Below are 21,657 nucleotides of genomic sequence, written 5' to 3'. Positions count from 1 at the left end.
TCATTTAGAATAATTTGATATCTACTTGAAAAGAAATAAACCTTGTGCTTTGCATTTTCATGTTTTTTCTTGCACATTTTAGCCTTTTGCCTTCAAAATACATATACAAATATTTTCTGTGTAATAAGCATATTTTGACTAGTGAAAAGCACACTATATTGATGCATAGTTTTAATATAATCTGTATCTTCGATTTGTTTTTATTCTGTGGTCTAAAGGCACTTTGTACTTCATACATTAATGTTTCATAACTTTCAAATTACATTTGCAAAAGCAACTGATGAATTCTGAATTGCTTCATTTATGTGCTTCAATTTTTTATAATAATAAATGTGGCTGCCTGCACACTGAAATATACAACAAGACTGTGCAATATTTTGGTTTTGATTCCAAAAAAGCACTTCAGTGATGAAAATGAAGAACTTGCCTACAACTTACTAAAGTAGCCACACAATTACTTGGAAATACATGGAAGCTGGCAAAAAAAGGGATGAAATTTTAAGGAAAGATGTGCTACTTTGAGGAACTCCAGACAAGTATTACATCTGTACTCTCACGTGTGCTAACACACACTTTTGAAACTGAATTCAAAGTACTGAAGCCCAACATGCAATATATAAAATTAAATCACATATTTGGTAATATAAAGTGCGATCAGATATGAAATATTGTTATATAACAGTAACCAAACATTCATTTGTTTAAAAGCATTCAGTATAATTAAGTACTTCAAAATCCTAGAATTAAGATATGACATTGTTGGCACAATTTTCCACCAAAATAAAATGTTATGAGAATATGTTTTTATTATTCCAAAATTAGTAGAAAGATGTGGGGCAGTTGGCTATATCAGAAATCAGTTCTTGGAAGTTTAAACTCTATTCTAAGGGAGGTGAGATGTAGTTCCATTTATTTTATGTGACGGCAAGCTGTGTTACACTACTGACTGAAGCTGACATTTTTCCCTATAGGCTTAATGCCACTGACATTAGAGGACAGATTTCAAACAAGCAGTTTACAACAAGCTCTCTCTCTTAGGACTTCCTCCACTTATTTACTATCTCTGGGCTATAAGTCAGCAAAGGCCACACTCAAGGAATGTTTGTTTGACATAGATGGTCAAACAGTTACTGGTAATGCTACTCATTTATTGATTGTCTATATTTTGTTACTTTGTAAGAAAAAACTCCCCCCCCTAAACTGCATTATTAAGAATGATACTGTATATTTCTGATTTATTTTTTCTTCTTATGGATAACCAGGGCACAATTGTTACATTCAGTATAAGATTGGTGAAAATTATTTAGGCCAAACTGGTAGCATATTTTAAGACACTGACTAGTTAAGAGCAGAATATCTAAATGTCATTATTTGCCATCTGAAGAAAACTTGGGAAAGGGTGTATTCCATGAGGAGGCAATGCAATTTTAGTTGCTAAAGTATTTTTTAATAGATGTGGATGCTCAGAACCATATTTAATCCATTCTTCAACAAGAACATCTTTATACTCTGAAATCAGCAATAATCTGTTGTCATTCTCCCAATGAATGCATTGACAGCCATTTCTCAGAACTACTGAATGTCTTAAAAACAATAAAGTACAAATTTCTAGAAAATGATGCCTATCATGATTTTTTTTTTAAAAAAACTGATTCTCTAGTGAGCTCGATCTATTAGTTTTATTGCTGCTGTGTGGCATTGGTGGTGGCACAATCTATTTGTAAAAGTTATGCTCTATTTCAACCAAAAGTAAATTAGCTGAACAGCAATTTCATCATAGAATTATATGGCCTATATTCATGCCAGCAAATGATTTAAAATGGTTTTTACTATCAAAGTTTTTGATAAATAAAACATTAAAACCTGTAGAGTTGTTTATAGATACATTTTTTTTCTTTTTTAAAATAACAACATTGTGAAATGTTTTTCACTAATTAAAGTTACTCTATTTGATCCAACTAGATCATATATAGCAGGGTCTCTAAAATTAGCAACTTTTAGATTTGTGGAATTCTGGGAGTTTTAAGTCTTAGAATTGTAACATTTGGAGACCCCTTATATAGGCAAGATTATCAAAAACAGAATAGAAAATAGTCTTGAATATTGTTTGAAAATTTGTAATTAAAGAGATCATGAATAGTTCTTTGTTTAAAATGAAATGAGCATGCTTATTCAATTGTGCCAGTTAGACAACAAACTAAAGTTTTTATGAATGAATGGTTCATAAATTTTATAAGTTGTTATAAATGAATGAAAACTTTTAAAAGGTTCTTCCCTGTGAGTAGACAGAATACACATAAATTAAAGGAACAGTTTATAAATTCTACTCCTTTAAGTATTTTATTTCTGAGAAAATACACTTATCACTATTAAGATATCTAATATCAGATTAGGACAGACATGTCAAATTTGCGATGTCACACAATGTATCGGGACTGTTTTGCCATTGCCGGCAATGGGGTGGGTGCGGCTTCCGTGTGACGTGTCCGGCCTGTGGGCCGGCAGTTTGACACTCCTGCTCTAGTATCCCTTCCATCCTTGTATTTACAATCTGCCTAATAGCTAATGACTTTGCTGTCTGTATTAGCAAATTTGACCTTAGTTTCTTTTGTTAGTTTCATGATGGCTTCAGAAATATCTACTCACAATTTTAAATATTTGATAATGAAGCCACAGTTGCCCCCCCCCCAAAAAAAATGGAAAAGAGCTTGTTGGGTAGATAAGAGATTTATGAAGGAAAAGAGTGTCAATGGATAATAGATAATCTAGAATATTTTCCATGTGTTTGAGAATAAAGTAGTTAATACTGTTTTTCCATACATATAAAAAAATTAAGACCATTAAATTATTTACTAATAATAACTAAAGAAAATACACATGTGCAACTTTCCTGTCTCCTTAATTAATCAAGCAATATAAAAGCATGCACTTTGTATGTTTTGATTCAAGAATGAAAGATACATAATATTTATTGCTTGGGAAAGTATTTCTTTTTTCAGGAAACTTGAAAGAAAGTGAATTAACAATGATTTTACCACAGCACAAGAATTAAAGGAATTTAATTTGCTTTAATTTTAAAAGTATTAAATTGTGTGGGAAAAGAAATCTTTTGCATCGTCTCCTAAGTTTCTCTCCTCATAATATTGTGGGAAGTCAGCCCCTCCCCAGAGGATATTTTGGGGATATTAAAAAGGCAGAATATTATATTTCCCCAAAGGATCTTAAAGGCAGAAAAACAGACCCAGTTTTCCTTAATAACCCCCAGGCAGAGGCCAGTCTGTAGAAATGCAGATTCGATAATACCATTCAGAAAGTCTGAGGCCCCATTCATGAACAAATATTATAGGCAGAAACCCATTCAAGATAGGATCTTTTGAAATACCTTGCAGTAAAAACTGATAGCTAACAATAGCAGAGTGATAGAATTAGAACCAGCAACCCCTCACCCAAGAAATCTAACACAGGAAGTAAGCCATCAGCCACTGCCCCAGAGAAGCAGGATATGACCTTTGGGACATAATAGGATTAACCCACCAATATCAAAAAAGACACACTCAAAACCTCAGGTCAAAGTTCATGCCACAGGAACAGGAAACAAGCTCAAAAGCCCAAAAAGTATAAAAACCCACCACTCCCAGCAATATGTGGTCAGCTTTCCCAAAGCCATGCTTCTGTCTGGCTTTGCTCTTCAATAAACTACAACCACCTTCTTTCTAAAGCAGTCTCCATTTTGTTTATTCCTGGCTTGGACTGGACCCTGATGAAGATTTTTCATTCTATGATACTCAATAACAAAGTCAGGAAAAAATACTGGATCTCAAAGGTAGGTGCAAATTTGAGCCAATGATTTATAGATCCAGTGCCCTTGTGATATGTTCAGAAACCATTACCTACCTATTCCATCCATTACACAGGTTTATTTCCTGCTAAGCACAAACACACAAAAACAACTGGCACATTTTCTGGCCTTATTTGCATTTCTCTAGCACACAGGTGTCAAACTCAACCGTGTCACGTCACATATCGTGATGTATCGTGACATTTTTTGCCTTTGTGGATCCGGGGTGGGTATGGCCTGCACGGGCCACCAGTTTGACACCCCTGCTCTAGCAGATGTCTAGCAAGGCAATGGAGATAAACATTTTGGAGACTATAATATCAAAACCCTCTTTAAAAAAGTAAGATGTCCTGTACCAATAAACTATTTTTAAAATTTACAAGTATATTTAAAAGTATGTTTCTATTGTGATTCTAAGCTCTTCAATGAAGGCCTTCAAAATGAATAATATGTATTTAATCTTTGCTATTATTTATTGTTACTCTATGGTTAATCTGATAACCAATTTCTTACTTTTCAATACACACACACAAAATCTGAATTACTGAGTCACTAATACAATCTTTTCTTGATATGAAATAAATATATTACATTTTATTTATTTTTTATTCAACTTATTTATATAATATTTGTTTATTACATTTTTATCATCTACAGTTCACTTGCTTTCCACTATTTTCATTTTTGGGGGGAAGGATATTATTTCCAATTTTACTTCAGAAAATAGTTGTAAGGTTTAATAATAATTTCTTTAGGTAAGTAATTTAGAAAACGACATTTCAGGTTATACATTTTTTTGTAAGTTAATCCTATTTTAAAAACAACCATTTTACAAAGAACATTTCAGAAATTTTAGTCTCTATACATTGTGTTTTTCACAAAATAAAATGAAGACAATATAGCAGTTTAACAGAAAATGTGATAATCTGTTGACACACTCAAGGGTATCCCTTTAGGGATAAAGTGATACATACAGTATTCTACAGAATAATTGCTGGTTGCTGCTCTGTCACTGACCCAATATAACACAGAAGCCTGTAGAAATGAAAGTCAAGAAAAGTGGATGAAGAACAATAAGGAAACTTGTAAAAGGCTGTTCTGAGTATTCTAATAGTAGGCAGATCTTGAAATGAGCTGATTCAGAACTTTTTAGAGCTCATCCCCTCTCTTTAGATTTTCATCAATTTAACAGACTTAACTGTAATGCATTTTTTTCCTAAATTAAACTGCCCTGAGAATTTAATGAACTCTGTATTTTCTCTTTAAAATTTATTCTTACTCTTTGATATACTATTGCTTATCTCTATTTCTTTTCCGTATCAGTAATTGAAAATATATAGTGGTTTGTAAAACTTTGCAATGAGTTTTCCTTCTCTTTTTTTCCAGTAATAAATGACATCACTTTCATGTCAATACCACAATATATTTACCCACAAATAGGTCTATGTGGTTTGTTGAATTTCGGCAGAGTATAAGGATATAGTATTTTATGTAAATAAGCAGTATAAAAGAGCAAATGTGTCTGCCATAAGGATGGTTCTGTAATATAGTTGCAGTATTGATAGTTGAAAAGGGCCTTGGATGGGTTGGGTGAGCCTTTTGATATGAAAGGCTCAAATTTGCATATTCTCACATATTGCCCTTGCACCTATTTCAGACAAATGAGTAATAATTTTGTCTGACAATGACAAATAATCATTATTTAATTCTCTAAGTTAATATCCATAAAACAGTTTAGTTTCATTGGCTTAGATTTTTACTGTATTGCTACACTATATCAGAGTTTAGGATTTATGTAATTACAAAAACATTGACATAGAAGTATAAAAATACTAAAGGGTAGTCATCAAATGTATCTTTCTCTTTCATGTAAAATGTAGAAAAACTCAATTGTGCTAAAAGTCTTTTGTTTGTTTTCTTCATACTATAATGTAGAGGGACTTAGAAGAACAGACATGTCAAACTCAAGGCCAGCAGGCTAAATCTGGCCCATGATGTGTTTAGATCTGGTTCCTGGAACTGCCCTGGAGACAGCGAGGGGCCGGCCCCTGCGACTTCAGCCCTGGCCCACCCTAACCTGGCTGGGTGCGGCCCCTGGGTGCACACACAGGAGGCAGCAAGCATGCGAGGGCTGCCAGTGCCCGGCAGCAACTGCAGCTTGTTGGCTCCTCGGCTGCTCATTGGCTAGTAGCGACGGCCAGCTGGATGTGAGCACAGGATGTCCAATAAGCCACACTTGGCCCTGCTCTACCCCACCTGCACTGCACTTGCGCACCTTGGGGCCCTACAGCCAGGCCCCCATCCCGCCACCTGTCTCGCCTTGTCCCCACACTGGAAGCAGCAACCCCATTCAGCAGGAGTCCCGCCACCCCTCCACTCTCCCAGGAAACTTGCAGGTCCAGAGGGGAAGCTGCCATTGCAGCCCACCAGGTGAAGCAGCCACCTTGGAGTGGTACCTGTGAGCCTCACCCCCCGCCACCATCCTGCACCCACCATGAGCAACCTGGCCAAGGAGAGTGAATACAGCAGCAGCAGCCTCGAGGAAGAAGTAAGCACAGCCGGGCACTCCAAGCCGTTTCCTCAGGGAAACGGGGCTGGGCTGGCTGCATCTATCCGGCCATGCCCATCAAGCCACGCTTACCTAATCAGGCCAACCTGGCCACACACAGCCAGCCACACCTACCCAGCCACACACATCTGGCCCTTTGAGGGCAACTATAATGCTGATTCGGCCCTCAATAAAATTGAGTTTGATACCCCTGTAGGAGAAGATCTACTGAGAGAGCCAGGTACGTAATGGCAGATGAGAGATACTCTAACAGTAAAGAATATTTTGAAGAAGATACTGTTCTGATATCATTTGTGCTTGTATGAAGTGATTATCTGCTCCAATAGTGTGCGCATTAGCCAACTGAGCCTTATTTCATTTATTCGTTGCACATCATTAATTATGAGCAATTTAAAGATTTCCTAACATCAGGACTGCTAATATCTTTTTCTTGGCAGATTCTCAGACACAAGAAGCATGCAATTAGATGTGTTAAATCCCATGTTATTAATACTTATAAAAGAGCAGCTGAATAATTTATTAAAATGTAACTCAGAACTTTCCAAGTTTCTTTCTATACTGATTTATTTATTTTATTAATTATTGTATTAACATAAGAAAGCTGCACTATGAGGCTGCTAGGTTTATATGGCTGATTGGAGCACTTGGAATTCTGAGAACCTTCTGCATACTTTCTCACAAAATTAGGATGTTAGGAGGTTTCATATTCAGAAGATAGTTACAATGAAGAATACAACTGTTACATAACAATAATTGATCAAACTACTATGACTTTCTGTAGCCTTACAGCCACTTTGCTGTTCCCCACTGTCCTATTTGGGGGGAGGGCAGATAGGCAGTCTTGGGCAGGAAAAAAGCACTATGATAAAAGCTATGATAATTTTTATTTTCTATAAAGTTTATAGGACTATTTGAAATCTAGAGACATTCTTAAAAATTAAGTTGATGATTGTGGTTGGTGATCTCCTTTATACCATGATACCTTTCTGATTTTTAAAATTAAACTTTTTAAACATAAATAATTAAGTGGTGCCTGGATGACAGAAAAAAGACCTTGCTAGATTATTATTATTGTGGAGAAAAGCCAGATAATATTCAGACAATGAAATTTTACTAAGAAAAATAATCAGATGATTTAACTATATTTCATACCAGCAGGTTAACTGCAGAAAGTATTTTACATAGACTTTATTGATCATGCATTTTTGTATAGAATGCTTATGACATCCCTATTGAAAGATTTTGGTTGGAAAGTCACAGCAGGAATTATATATGTATTTATATGCAGCTAAATTTCACATTTTAACTCAGGTACATAAAAAACAGCTTTGAGATATTTTTATTCTATGCTAAAATAATTTCTTACATCATTAGCATATCTAGACTTTGAAACAAACATATGAACTAAAAGTGCAGGATATTTTTTAAAAATCCTTTGAAGCAAGCCAAATTCCATGTGTTGGAAATCCCAACAGCTTTTAAAAGGTTTTGTCCGTAGGTTTGTCAATGATATTTGAAAAATCCACATCCAAAGTAGGCAAGGAGTGTGGCCACAGATTACAGATAGTCACAAACGCATGACCACAATTGGGACTGGAATTTCTGTCACTAATGATGCAGTCGTAAAATGAGATACCACATGACTGCATCACTTGAGTAGTAGTGCTCAAAAATTGCAGGTTATCAATCAAGTACCTAACCCAATGCAAACCACTCCAGGTGCCTCCTAGCCCTGATCCCCACTAAAGTAAGGGACTGTCTCCGAGTCCTCCCATACAACTATTTTCTTGCCATCTCTGCCCTTTTGCCTATCCTACATTCTGCCTTGCAGGGCAGCAAGCAGACCCATAATAATGTGGATCTGTGGCTGTTTGCCACACCTTTGAAAGCTGCAGCCATCCAAGCCCAGTCCAGTCCCAGACACAGTCACCCTTGCAATACAGAGGTACTCCGAGACCTCAGCTGACTTGTGCTCACTGCCCCAGTGAATCTTTGCTATCTCATTAATTCTGCTGTTGATGAGGTGTGCCCAGTCTGGCTGCTGAGCCAAAATGGGATTGGGCTTCACATTGTTGAAACAAAAAAGCAAAAGCAAAAAACTCCAGAGTTGCAGTGTTCAAGATAGTGAAGTATGGTTTAGATCAGGGGTGTCAAACTCAATTTCATTGAAGGCCACATCAGCATTGCGGTTGCCCTCAGGGGGCCAGGTGGGTGTGGCCAGGGTGGGTGCGGCCTACTGGGTGGGTGTGCATGGAGTGGTTGTGGCCTACTGAGTGGGCATGGCCAGCTCTACATTGTTCGCATCAAGGGTGCCTGTGGGGGCCTGGGCAGGAATGGGACAGATCTGAAGGTCTCTGGCAGATGGGGGTGGGACCAGGGCAAGTGCCAAGGCATGGTCCATTTCTTCATTCCTCACAAAGGGTGACACCTCCCCAGCATGCACCCAGGGGGCGGGGCTGACGCGGCAGGGGCTGGTTCCTTGCTGTTTCTAGACGGCCTTGTGGAGCTAAGACTGAATGCGTTTCAGCATAGATGGCCACCACAAAATTGTATATTGGCTCCCTCCCGGCCGGCCTGGGCCAGGGCCAAGGCAGCGGGGGCTGTTCCCTCACTGTTTCCAGGATGGCTTCACGGACCGCATCCGGCTCCCAGGCCTTGTGTTTGACATGTCTGGTTTAGATAGTATATCTATTAAGTGTATCAACAGCTGATTTGAAAATCATATTCAAAGTGTGTTTATCAATAGGTCCTAATTAAACTACAATGATATTAGGTGGGGGTGATGAAAGCGTGGGAAAAATGCAAATTTGCAGATAACACACAAGTGGATGGGATAGCTAATATTCTAAAATTCAAAATAATCTTGATAGGTTAGGGCAGTGAATTGATAGTAATAAAATGAAAACAGAGACAAATATATGCTTCTACAATTAGTAAAAAAATAAATGAACTGGGCTTGAAAAGTATGCGTGAAAAGCTTACAATTGTGATTAATTACAAGCTTAATATGAGTCAGCAGTATGATGGCCTGCAAAAAAAAGCAATTCCAATTATATTCCAATTTATATTGGAATATAATTTCAAAATGACAGGAAGAAATTGTTTCATTTTATTCCCCTTTCATAAGAGAAAGTCAACAAATTTGATCCACTGAAGAGAGGTTGAAAAAACTGGGTATGTTATTGAAGGCATGGGTGGTGATGGTGGTGGTATTGGACAATATGACAACATCATCAACAATATATGATGGTGTGTTACATAGAAAATCAGGATCTGTTTTCTTTTGTTCCAGAGTACAGGACATAGAATAATGGATTTAACTATAGGTAGGCAGATTGTGAGTATTAAGAAAAACTTCCAAATAATAATACCAGTTTAAACAGTAACTGCATTTATTAAAGGAAGTGATAAGTTCCATTCACCAAAAGTGATTATGAAGAAGATGGAGAATTACCTACAAAAAATGTTTTGATTTCCTGCACTGTGTAAGAGGTCTTCCGTCCCTATGAACTCTATCCCAAAATGTTTTCAGCACACTACTTTGTTATGGATTGATCTGGCATTAAATAACAGTACCATCAGATTTGCTGACTCATTATAAGAATTAATATTAGAGCTTTGAAGTTTATGTGCATACATTCAGAACAAATACAAGAATATACCTACCCATGCACTGAATCATTATTGATATAGTTTACTGATAGAAAAAAAATGAGGCCACTTATTCAGATGACATTTGAAATGAATTAAACAAAGTCATTAATAATGAATCTACTAGGACCTAGGCTTTCATTACAACAGTATAGTGAGTTTTCAGATTCAAGGCAGCAAGGCATAATGATATCTAAAATACAAAAGATATATTATATTTAGATTATAGTCATGAGCTTTCTTTATAAATTACATGTGGCACTGTGCAACAGTATGTTAGATTAAAAAAAAGAATTACTGAATCTTAACTGAATAACTTTTTCTGTTATTATTATTATTATTAAAAATCTATTTTCATGCAAGAATTCAAGTTTCATTCATAATCTGAGAGTAAATTTTGCCAGTTAACTATGATAAAGGAAGAAAAGCAACAATTTAATCAAGAGTTAGAAGAAAATGTTAGTCTTGTAACTGTGCCACATTATAGATATAAATCACTTCTAAACAGATTATTTAGAACAGTTAAACATATCTCCCAAAACTTAAAAGCCTCAAGCACAAAGGCCATGCAAGATGACTCGTCCTAATATAAAATGTCTGAAGTGGGCATGTTCAGATTCATTTAGAAATATTTATTTACTGTATATCCTACCTTTATTGTTTGCATAAATAACTCAAGATAATGAACATATCTAATAGTAATATGACATATTTCTTTTATACTTTTATGATAAAAATATTTATAAAAATATAATAGGAAAGAAAGGCCTAAGGGGAAAAATACTATAATCAATTCAAAATTTCTCATCTATAATTAGACGTAGCAGCAACCTCTACCATTTCATCTTTTTGGAAAATGTGTAGACCTAGCTCTGTATAAATATATTTTCTTTGTCTGTGAAAGAGCTTTGGAATTCTTAAAACAGATTTCTTTAAATATAGCTTATTAATACCTACTACAACAATCTTGAAAAAATTAAATAACTTGGTTGTAATTGGTGGTAAAGTGAACATATACTGTAGGTATGAAATGTTTAGTTACTCCAACTAAAACATTATAAATATCCTTTCCTAATGTGAAATTGATATATATCAAAGTAAAGCTTATGCACTGTCACTTCCCACTATGTTAGTAGGATAGATACGTGAGGGGACAACATTCTTCATTTGTATTCTTATTTAAATATCAGCAGTATTTGGCAAGAGGTCAAGTCAGAACTGTGTTATGATCTGGATTTGAGTAAAATGTGTAAATTATCTTTAGTGTTTTATCCTAAATGTTCTTTCTCTAATATAGAATTAAGTTGCAGTATGTATTCAATCACCTCTAATGTCATTATTTTCCCATTGGTAGTATTTTAAATATTTTACTGTATTCCTTATTGTGGAACTGAGACATATTTTAAAGGTCTAAAATACTAAATCAAAACTATCTGAGGGCTAGAAATGGTCAGCATTGGCATGTTTTAGAACTTTTAATATACAACTAGAATTGTCTACTGATTTCAGAAAAGCTATGGAGATAGCAAACTGAGAACACCACATAGAAACCTTCTCAATGATTTGTTATCCACTACATCTTGATTCACACTCTCCCAGTTTCCAGCCTGATACCTTAATCTCTACACCAAACTGGCTTTCAGTTATAAGTTATTACCAGTTCCTATCCTGATAAGTAGAGAGAAACTGTTGTGACAAAGACATGATTGTAAACAAGAAATGCACTATATTTTTTGAAATCTAACAACGTCCTGACAGTGAAAGAAATATGAGTTATAATCAATCTTTACTAAAGGTTTTAATAAAGCAAACTCAAAAACTCCTTTTTATGTAATTTAAAATTACTGATTAGCAGCAATCCTAGGACCAAATTCCTAGGTGATTATTTCTTTTGTTATTAACCTTCCAGAAACAGCTGTATGGAACAGCTGATAACAAAGATACAGTATAATGTACAAAGATTTGTTCATTTAAATTATTCCAAACATTACATTATAATTATTTATAATTATATTTATAAATTATAAATATAGTAGTTTATAAGAGGCACATATATACCTCTTATAAATATTCCTCAAAAGTTGTAATCTGGTCACAGTTTTTTATGCTCACATTCTGCACACACTCTGCTAGAGAGAAATTCCCTGAAGATGGTCCCCAGCATGTGTCAGAAAGCTCAAATGTCAAAACCTCTGGTCCTAGCAAATAATCCAGACTGGATTCTGCAACAGTATCCTAGAACATGTATTTTATTCTTAAATATTTTGTAAATTTTGCTGATTATTGAATAAATTGTACTGTTATTTATTAGACATATACAGATTCTATGGCTTAATGTCATGACTCACAATGCAATAAGGTAGATATTTAATTGTATTTCTACCACAATGAAGTTTAATTAATATAAATAATAATTTAAAAGTACTATAGCGTTAGAAAATCATTTGTTTAGACTGGCAGGCAGTCCTTACTTACCAAGGGTAATTGAGATCAAGAACTCCATCGCTAAACAACACACTTAAAAAAGTTAATATCATGGGACTGCACTCACTTAAGACTGCAGTTCTATCAGGCCTAGTTGCTGTTATGTGAATCCCAAATGGCTATGGTGTCCTACAATCATTTGATACCCATTTGCAACCTCCTGCTGGCTTCCACATTAACTTTTGCTTGTTGGACACCAGCAGTGGAGATGGAAATGGTGACTGTGGAATGCTTTATTGTCATCACTGCAAACTAGATGCCAAGTGTCTGAATTGCGATTACATGATTGTGGGGATGTTGTAATGGCTGCGACTATGAGGACCAGTCCTAAATACTCTATAGCACTACTGTTAAGTTCAAATAGTTGATGAACGAGGGGAAGTTAAATGAGGACTAGCTATATATCTCATCTTTCAAATTGAAAAAAAGATTATCAGGGCATTAACAGCAACAAAAGAAAAAAACTCAATTATTCTTTTTAAATGCAATTCAAAACATAGCTAAAAGACATAAATAGTACAATGTTAATGAAAATATTTTAATTAAAGTGTATCCTCAAAACCGTTCTAAAAGTGAAGAGGGGGAAACCAAACACATTTCCAAAGATGGTATTCCACAGTTTAGGAGTGTTATAGGAAAGACTTTCTGTAAATCTGAAGGAATATCTTCAGAAGGAATTCACCTCTAGAAAGTTTTATAAAAACAGATATAATCCTTCTTGCAATGAGACCTTAAATCTAAAATTATAAAAAGATAAAAGTGCACTTTAATTTGTGCTCTGACAAAAAAAGACTTGAAATCAGTACATATCTTTCCAGTTAGTTACAATATTGTTCTGATATTGCATATCTTAGCAACACAGCACTTCCTATTGTAGAAATGAGTGCACTGCAGAAATCTAGTTGTGATGTAACAAGGCATGGATAACTGTTGCCAGCACAGACTAGCTGAAGAATGAATCCAACTGACACCTAAACATAATTTGCCACTGTTAGCATCTAGAAACCCAGACACAGGTCAGGATTAATTCCCAGGACAGAGATATGTTATTTGAGGGAAACAGAATTCTTTCCAGAAAACAAAACCAAACAAAAAACACCTTACACTAACAGTACTTCTATCTTGCTTGGATTTAATTTCAGTTTATTCACCATCAAGCAGTGAACCCTAGGGATTGTTTAACAGTATCAAATGCTTCCTTGAAATTAGACATCAGGGAACCATAGAAATACATCACAAGTTAGACAAGGAATGGAACAGTATCTACTAATATTACCCACATTTATTTAAGTTTTCTCTTAAAAAATAGTTTTATTGCACTTATCTTACTTTTCCATTTGCATAAGTAGAAAAGCAAATACAGATTTAATTTCACTGTCCTCATTCAGGCTTCCACCATAAAAAACACAATAAACCTTTCAATCTTCCATATTATGAAAATCTAGAATCATAGTTTTCTTATTTAGCAAAAGAAGCAAATTTAATCTACTTTAAATAAAGATAAATATTAATTACAAGACCTACAATAAAAGATACCATAACTTCACAATTGAAATTTTTACATCAGCTTTTACTTTAATTATATATACAAAATAAGTTTTCTGAAAGTGTCAAAAACTTATTAAAATTTGAGACCTCAAATTTGTTTTTTTAAAAATGAGGTTTTTCATGCTCCCAGCCCCATTGTATATATAGGGTTACTACTACAAAAATAATTTTATATAAATATACTCTTTATTATTATCAAGTACCAAATCTCCTTGAAAAACACATAAAACCCTAGAAGTCTCATGTTACATTTTATTTATACTCTGGATGCTTCAGAGATATTTAGCATATCTAATGCAACCCCAAAAGTTGCTGCTAGGAAGAAATAAAATGTGAGTTTATGCAATGAGATTGCAACCTCATAAGAGTCACATGCCATGTTGATAAAAATGAATTTGAGTTATTTATCAGGCTAAAATGATATTATTTGAGCAACAGCATTAAATATTCATGATTATGGGTGTAAATGAATAAATAAAACCTCAACCCACCATATCTTTTTCTCCAGTTTGCAAGCCACTTGTGAAAAATATGGTGTAGATGGTAGAATGATACTATACCTGATTAGCTCTGGAGGTGGTCATGGGATCAGATGGAGAGGACTTGGTGGTAGTTGGGGATGATGGCAATGTCTGGGAACAAAGCAGTTCAGGAGCAAATCAACCTCAACAAGCCTTAGACCAAACAGTTAAAAAAAATAAACAAATGTAATGTAATATAAAATTAAATAGAAAAAGCCTGAAAAACTAAACTTTATCTTCCTCATTGGAACTTAATGGAATTTAATGCCAATCAAGCAATAAGTAATGCATGTAAGTATGCATGCATACACATGTAAAACAAATTAATGGCTTAAAATTAAGATGGTAAACTCACAAAATAAAAAAAAATACACTGCTACTATGAATATTTTTCCAATAATTGTTTCTTAAGACTAAAGAGTAGTAAATAGAAATTCCAACAAGTTCAATGAGCAGATGTACCACAAATTCTGTTACCATATGCTTGGAAAAGTAAAGCTTGCATTCTGATATACTATATTTTTGTCAAATACTACATCTTTTGTCTTACACAATTAAAATATAAATTTAGTTATCTATATTATATAATAAATGTATTATATAATATGTATACATTGAAATCAAATTTCAGTAACACTAGAATTAGTGTTTAAAATGAATTTTTGTCAATATTAATATTAAACTACACAATTTAAAATCACATTATAATGAACAAGAATTGATTTCACATAGCACTTTCTAATATTATTATTATTAATAATATGGGAAAGTCTCAATTACCAAACATTACTCTAAAGAGAAAGCTATAAATCTAATTTCAAGATAAAAGTTTTTTTATTTTGTTTTTAATGTAAGATAATTCTTGTATATTTCATGCTTTTCAACATATCAGAAACAACAACAACATAATAGATTTAACATCAAATAATATAGTAAATAATATTTATAAATTTATCAACATACCCAAACTGTAGGTATCACAGTTTCTCTGGCTATTGTTATGTAAAAGTACTTTTTGGTTTATGCAAAAATTATTCTGTAGCATACAGAGAACTCTGAGCTTGACTCAGGTCACTTTAAAAAATCCAGTTGCAACAAAAAGTTGTAAAAAGTTCAGTTTACAGTAAAATAAAAATCTATCAATTACTGTAGAGGTAAAGATCACAATTTAAAACGTCAGCACTATAACATTTCTACTTGTTAAAATCAGTATAGAGACTGGGGAAGAGGGAACACTGATAGTAAACCTACTGCTAGGGACTGGAATAACAACTGAAAAGCTCTTTCTCTTTAAAAGAAAAGTCATGTTATATACAGAAGAGCTACAGAGATATTTATATTTATATTCTTTTGAAAACTTCTAGAGAATATGTTCCAAAGTATACTATATGGTTTATTTCATTTAATAATTCAAGTATGAAGCACTGATAATATTCAACATTATAATTTTACAAAGTTTAATAACTATTCCTATCTCAATGCTAAAGAAAATAATTAAATTTTGATGAATTATCAGCTCTGTTTAATTAATTATGAAGAACAAAAATAAACAGGATATCTAATGTATATAACAGGGTAAATATTACCAAAGATTTATAAGACCTGATAAAATTTCCACAACAATCATAATTCCATAAAATATTTGCAAATAGTAAAACTTTTTTAGTAAATTAACAAAGATTCTTCTAATTGATATGCATTCTGCTGTCCTTTTCTAGTGTCCCTTTCTGCACAGATGCTATAAGACAGACATGTCAAATCCGCAACGTCATGTGACATCACACAATGTATCGGGACGGTTTTGCCATTGCCAGCAATGGGGTGGGTGCGGCTTCCGGATGATGCGTCCAGCCCGCGGGCCGGCAGTTTGACACCTCTGCTATAAGAGATTATAACCAGGAGAAACAGGTAAAAAGTGATGGTTCAAATGCTTGATGGAAATTTATTTTTCCACATAGAAAATGAAAATGGCAGATAATGAGTTGAGAAGGCAAAGCTTTAGAATTTATGAGAGTAAAAGCACAGAGATGAAAAAAATAATAAGTCTGAGGAGATCTATATATATGTTCAGGTACTGGAGGAAAGACATATTAATGCTATTGATAAAAATGTAGTGCTACTTCCATGTAGTGCTCCTTGATAACTGCAGCTGGTCAATAGGATAGTGCAAAAATCAATGGTTCAGTCAATGGTCAATTTCTTTCTTTCTGTTTCTCTCATATCATTTCTTGGAAGGATAGCAAAATGGGGAATGAATGATAATAAAGAAGAGATGTTAAGATATCTTACAGAACAGAGATGCCAGAAGGAAGGGAGAAAATAATAACATTTGGAGAAAATACAGTTATGAGGTTCATATATTGATATTAACTAATTCTTTCAATATATTCCTAGTTTCATTCATTACTGTATTGTAGAACTTTCCACTGCACACTTGCTTTTTTATTTTAAAATTATATTTCCTCACAGTAACTTTGAAAATGAGATCCAGTATATTGGTATATTAAAGGTGGAGCCAGAATCTTTTCAGCTACAATATCTATCATACCTAATTATTGGCTACCCTCGGTGAGGCTGATGGAGTTGGAGTCAAACACCATCTGGGAGGTCACAGGTTTCTTATATCCTACAGTTAGCAGTACAGTATGTCTTTAATAGGAACACCATCTATACTATAGTACTCAAATTGCACCTGTTTTTCATAAAATGATAGTCTTATTAATGCAATCTTAATTCACAGGACCATTTGTTCCATTCCATTAAGTTGATACATGTTTGAATAGATAATAAGCTATATCTTTTCCTTCCTTTTATTAGCATGTTTTCACTTAGCAATGCAACAAAACAGGAAAATCAAGGAGGTAAGGAAAGAGAAAAGCACTGAACTAGAAGAATATTGAAGTATATTTCGTCAGTAATTTCAGATTTAAAATAAGATAGGATTTGACAGCTATCATTTTTTCTGAATCAGTGCTGCTTCTAATATAACCCTACATTTATGCATTTGATTCCAGTATCTTCCACTAACTGTCTTGTTATCTTAGTTTATCAGTAATCAAACATTTATATCTCCTTATTTCTGTGTCCATATAGATCACGGGTATCAAACTCAATTGAGTCACGTGATTTATCATGACTTTTTTGCCTTTGCAGAGCCGGTGTGGGTGTGGCTTGCGCGTGATGCATCTGGTCTGTGGGCCACCAGTTTGACACTCCTGATATAGATGAACACAAAGAAACTAGACTATCTAAAATGGAGTTATTATAATAATTCCAAAGCAAAAAATTTAAGGTAAGAGAATCAAGACATTCTCTTCTTCCAAAAACACAAATAAAGCAAAGTAGTTACAGATGCATCCTCATACAGAAATAGTCAAGCACAGCTTTCAAAGGAATTGCATGAGCCCTGTAAAGGGACATGGCTGCTTTAATGATGTCAAGGAAGATTCTTCAATCATAAAAATATGTTTCCAAATAATGTCTTTTGAATATTCTACACAATTCTAATATATAACACCTTGCCTAATATTAAATTATTGCCTCAAAATATGCTGGAATTATATTACAATAACAGTACAAAATGATTTCATAAATGTTGCTTACTGAAAAGCAGCATGCCATAAATAAATAAATGTTGGTTCATCTCCTATTGCTGAAAGAGGAAACAACAAAAATGAATACTAAACATTTGGAATCCTGTAAGATATATATGATAATAATGCTTCACACCAAGCTGCTAATATATCTTTCATTAAATAATAAGGAAGAGTGTTTAAATATCCACAAAATTGTAATTAGAAAAATTACAAAACATGCCATCCATTTTTCACCATTAAAACATGGATTATCCTTTGTTACATGAACAAATAAAACAATATCATGAGTTACAATGGAATTAAAATACAAATATCATTATTCTTGGATGAAATTACCTTAACATTAGGATAACAATCTGACTAAAGAAATTTTGCTCAGTTTTACATATTTTATTATCATGAAATTTATTGCCACAATATTTCTGAAGTAACATATCTTAGATGTGACAATCATATATCAAAGGTATCCTTCCTTTATATAAGAGAGGAAAAAAGGGTTTTAAAATACTGCTGTTTCATATAGTCTTAAATTTTATTAAATGATTAATTAGGAATACTTTTAGTTGATTAGATATATTACCTAATTAATTATTGAAACATATCAATTCTATTTAAAATAAAACCCAAGCTATTATAGTAGTAGAACAAATAAGATGTTGGCATTTAGCTTAATTACCATATTTCTACAAAAACATCAATGGTATGATTAGAGTATTGCTTACATTATTAAAAGATACTTCTGTTCAAAGGCCCTGCTATATGCACTTTTCAGCTATAACCCTAGGTCAAACCCTGCACCATTCTTGAAGCAGTGGCTATAGAGATGGCCCAGTAAAGAGCAGCAGAATTAAGATCAAATGAATTAAGATCATATGTCCACTGCATAAAATATTCCACTGATAATCACATATTATAAAAATATTAAGATATAAAAATAGCTTACCTGAAAGCATTGTTCTTCAAGAGTGGTCCATTAATAAACCATATTTATGGGTTATTGCCACTATCTAAATACAGGACTTTTCTAAAAGGTAAGAAAACTGTTAGGTGAAAAAAGGAAACCCACCTTTTTTCCTGCCAATAGGCTATGTTACTTATAAGAAAATTCAACTGAAGTAACACCAGTTAAGACAGAACAAGAAGAGGAATAAGATGACTAGTTTTTTCTCCAAGAAACAGTTTTGTTTTCTTTGAATTAAGTCATAATTGTAGGTAAGACCAGGATATTGCTTAATAAAGAATTTGAAAAATGCAATATTAGGCATCAAACAGCCATTTGGTTGGGCAAGATGATGGCAATTTTGCTTTTTTGAATAAGAGTTTTGTCACACATTCTGTAATTATTCCATGAGATAACTCCGTGAATTCTAACTAAATTTGGATACTAATTCATTGACAATAAAAAATTAAAATTTATAGAGTGCTGAATAATATACCATAACACTAATTGCAATAAGATGAAAAGAATATATGGAGTTTTTTCACTACTTTTAAATTGAAACAAAGACAAGGCTTTTCTGGATTCCTTCCTGAAACTAAGCTGCAGAGGAGAGATTGGAACACCGTGTTTGTGTGTGTGTGTATGTGCGCACACACACACACACACACATGTGGATATATACACACATATATAAAAATGTCTGTCTGCCTGTCTACTTCCACAAAAAGAAGAGAGAAGTCTGAAGAACTGGATTACTAAAAGTTACCTAACCTAAATAGATTATGGGCTATTTTCAAATGATATTGCAGCTCAACTTAGGCTTTGACATTCTCCCCTGTAGATATGCTTCAGAAGGGGTCACCCTTTTTGTTTCAGTTTTTAAAGAATAAATGTGAACACAATCATAGGAAGGAATTTAATTCTGATACTTGGCCAATTAAGTGGTAAGTAATTGCTTAGAGAAAAAATACATCAGGTTAAACTTCGCTCTTTTAATGAAGTAAACAGCTAACTAGAAATAGCAACTGCTAAAGAGAAATTCAGCTCTCACTCTCTCTCCCTCCCCCTTTCTCTGTGCGTATGCTTGTATGCATGTATATGTTGTTTATCATTCAGAGAACTTTGTTCAAACTTAACTCTTTTTTTCTGAAGAAGGAAACTGCAGAAGAAAAATAAAGAAAAATAAAAAGAGTATGGGTTTATTCTCCATACTCAGGTTAGTTAGCCCACAATAAAAAATATAACAATTCATTGTATGATTTCTCTTGGGATTTGCAAATTAAATTGGAATTGTTTTTATATCTACAATTTGTTTTTAGAACCAGGAGAATGGCAGGCAAAAAAAATATCTATTATTTTAAAACTTAACTTAAGCTTGCCACTATATTATATAGTTTGGTTAGTAAAACAAAGCTCAAGGTGTTAAATATTAAACTACAACTCTTAACAGCTTCATCCAAGAAAGCTAATAGTGGGAGATTTTAGAAGTTGTAATCCTATGTACAGGGGACCATGCTGGGAATTATTGATTTTATGTTTTGGTAATCTTTAAAACAAAAGCTTGATAAACGAATTTTAATTCTACCCATTAAATTACTAGAATAAATAGAATTAGAGTAGAACTGCTCTTTGTCAAAACATTATAATTTTTTTAAATTAAATGTTTTAACAAGCATGTAATGATATATTGTGGGAATGAGGAAGACATCTGCTTGCATGCTTCCTATATTGTGCATCATAATTTATCTTGTTTTAAACCTCTTTAAAAGAATCCCATGTTCTACATAATGCTAATTTCTTAATCGGTTCTTGCCTATCTTAAAATAAATTTAGCAAAACTTATTTGCTTGATCTGTATAGGCAAGCAAATACATACATGTGTCCATGCATACAGACAATGCCTTTCGGATGGGTTTTTTTTAAGTAATCTGTTATCAATATCACATGGGCATGGCTCCAGGCCTTCTGTTTAGATACTTGAATATCTCCTCTTCCCTTTCCTCCAACACCCAAAAGCTGTTAATATGAGAATGTCTCTTTTATAATTATACAGATGGTCAGTTACTATAGACACAGAAATCCAGATCCACTCATGCTGGCCCAGTGTTGTAACTTAGACCTCTATCATCAGCCACTTTGCAGAATCTTGTCAGCTTTAGTCCTCACAACTCTCTTATAGCTTTTTAGTAAAGTGACATTTTAAAGATATTCTCCTTCAAAAAAACAAAACTAAGAGGATGCCTATTGTTTATATGGAATTCCTTATTGATGCTAGTGTTCCTTACAAATAATTTTAATCTATTCATTTTAATTGGTGAATGATCTCTGGAGGGCCCGGGACAGGGGTTACTCCTCTGTCCTAGTTCTTTTGGACCTCTCAGCGGCTTTTGATACTGTGGACCACAGTATCATGCTGCGGCGTTTGGGTGGGTTGGGAGTGGGAGGCACTGTTATGCGGTGGTTCTCCTCCTTCCTCACCGACCGTACGCAGTCTGTATTGGCAGGGGGAC

The 21,657-nt window shown here is 33.8% G+C and overlaps 1 protein-coding gene across 1 annotated transcript in view; it reads right to left on the bottom strand.

Annotated features, from left to right (window-relative positions):
* The window catches only part of NOVA1 (NOVA alternative splicing regulator 1), a 115,994-nt gene that overhangs the window by 5,621 nt on the left and 88,716 nt on the right, over positions 1-21,657 (bottom strand). Inside the window, exon 4 of the mRNA XM_015817874.1 lies at positions 14,651-14,722. Coding sequence (XP_015673360.1) covers positions 14,651-14,722 — 72 coding nt within the window. The remainder of the gene's footprint in view (positions 1-14,650; positions 14,723-21,657) is intronic.

This window comes from Protobothrops mucrosquamatus, unplaced genomic scaffold (genome assembly GCF_001527695.2).
Source record: "Protobothrops mucrosquamatus isolate PMUCROS unplaced genomic scaffold, P.Mucros_1.0 scaffold649, whole genome shotgun sequence".
Classification (NCBI taxonomy): domain Eukaryota; kingdom Metazoa; phylum Chordata; class Lepidosauria; order Squamata; family Viperidae; genus Protobothrops; species Protobothrops mucrosquamatus.
The sequence above is the reverse complement of the archived record's forward strand: the minus strand, read 5'-3'. Positions and strand labels throughout refer to the sequence as shown.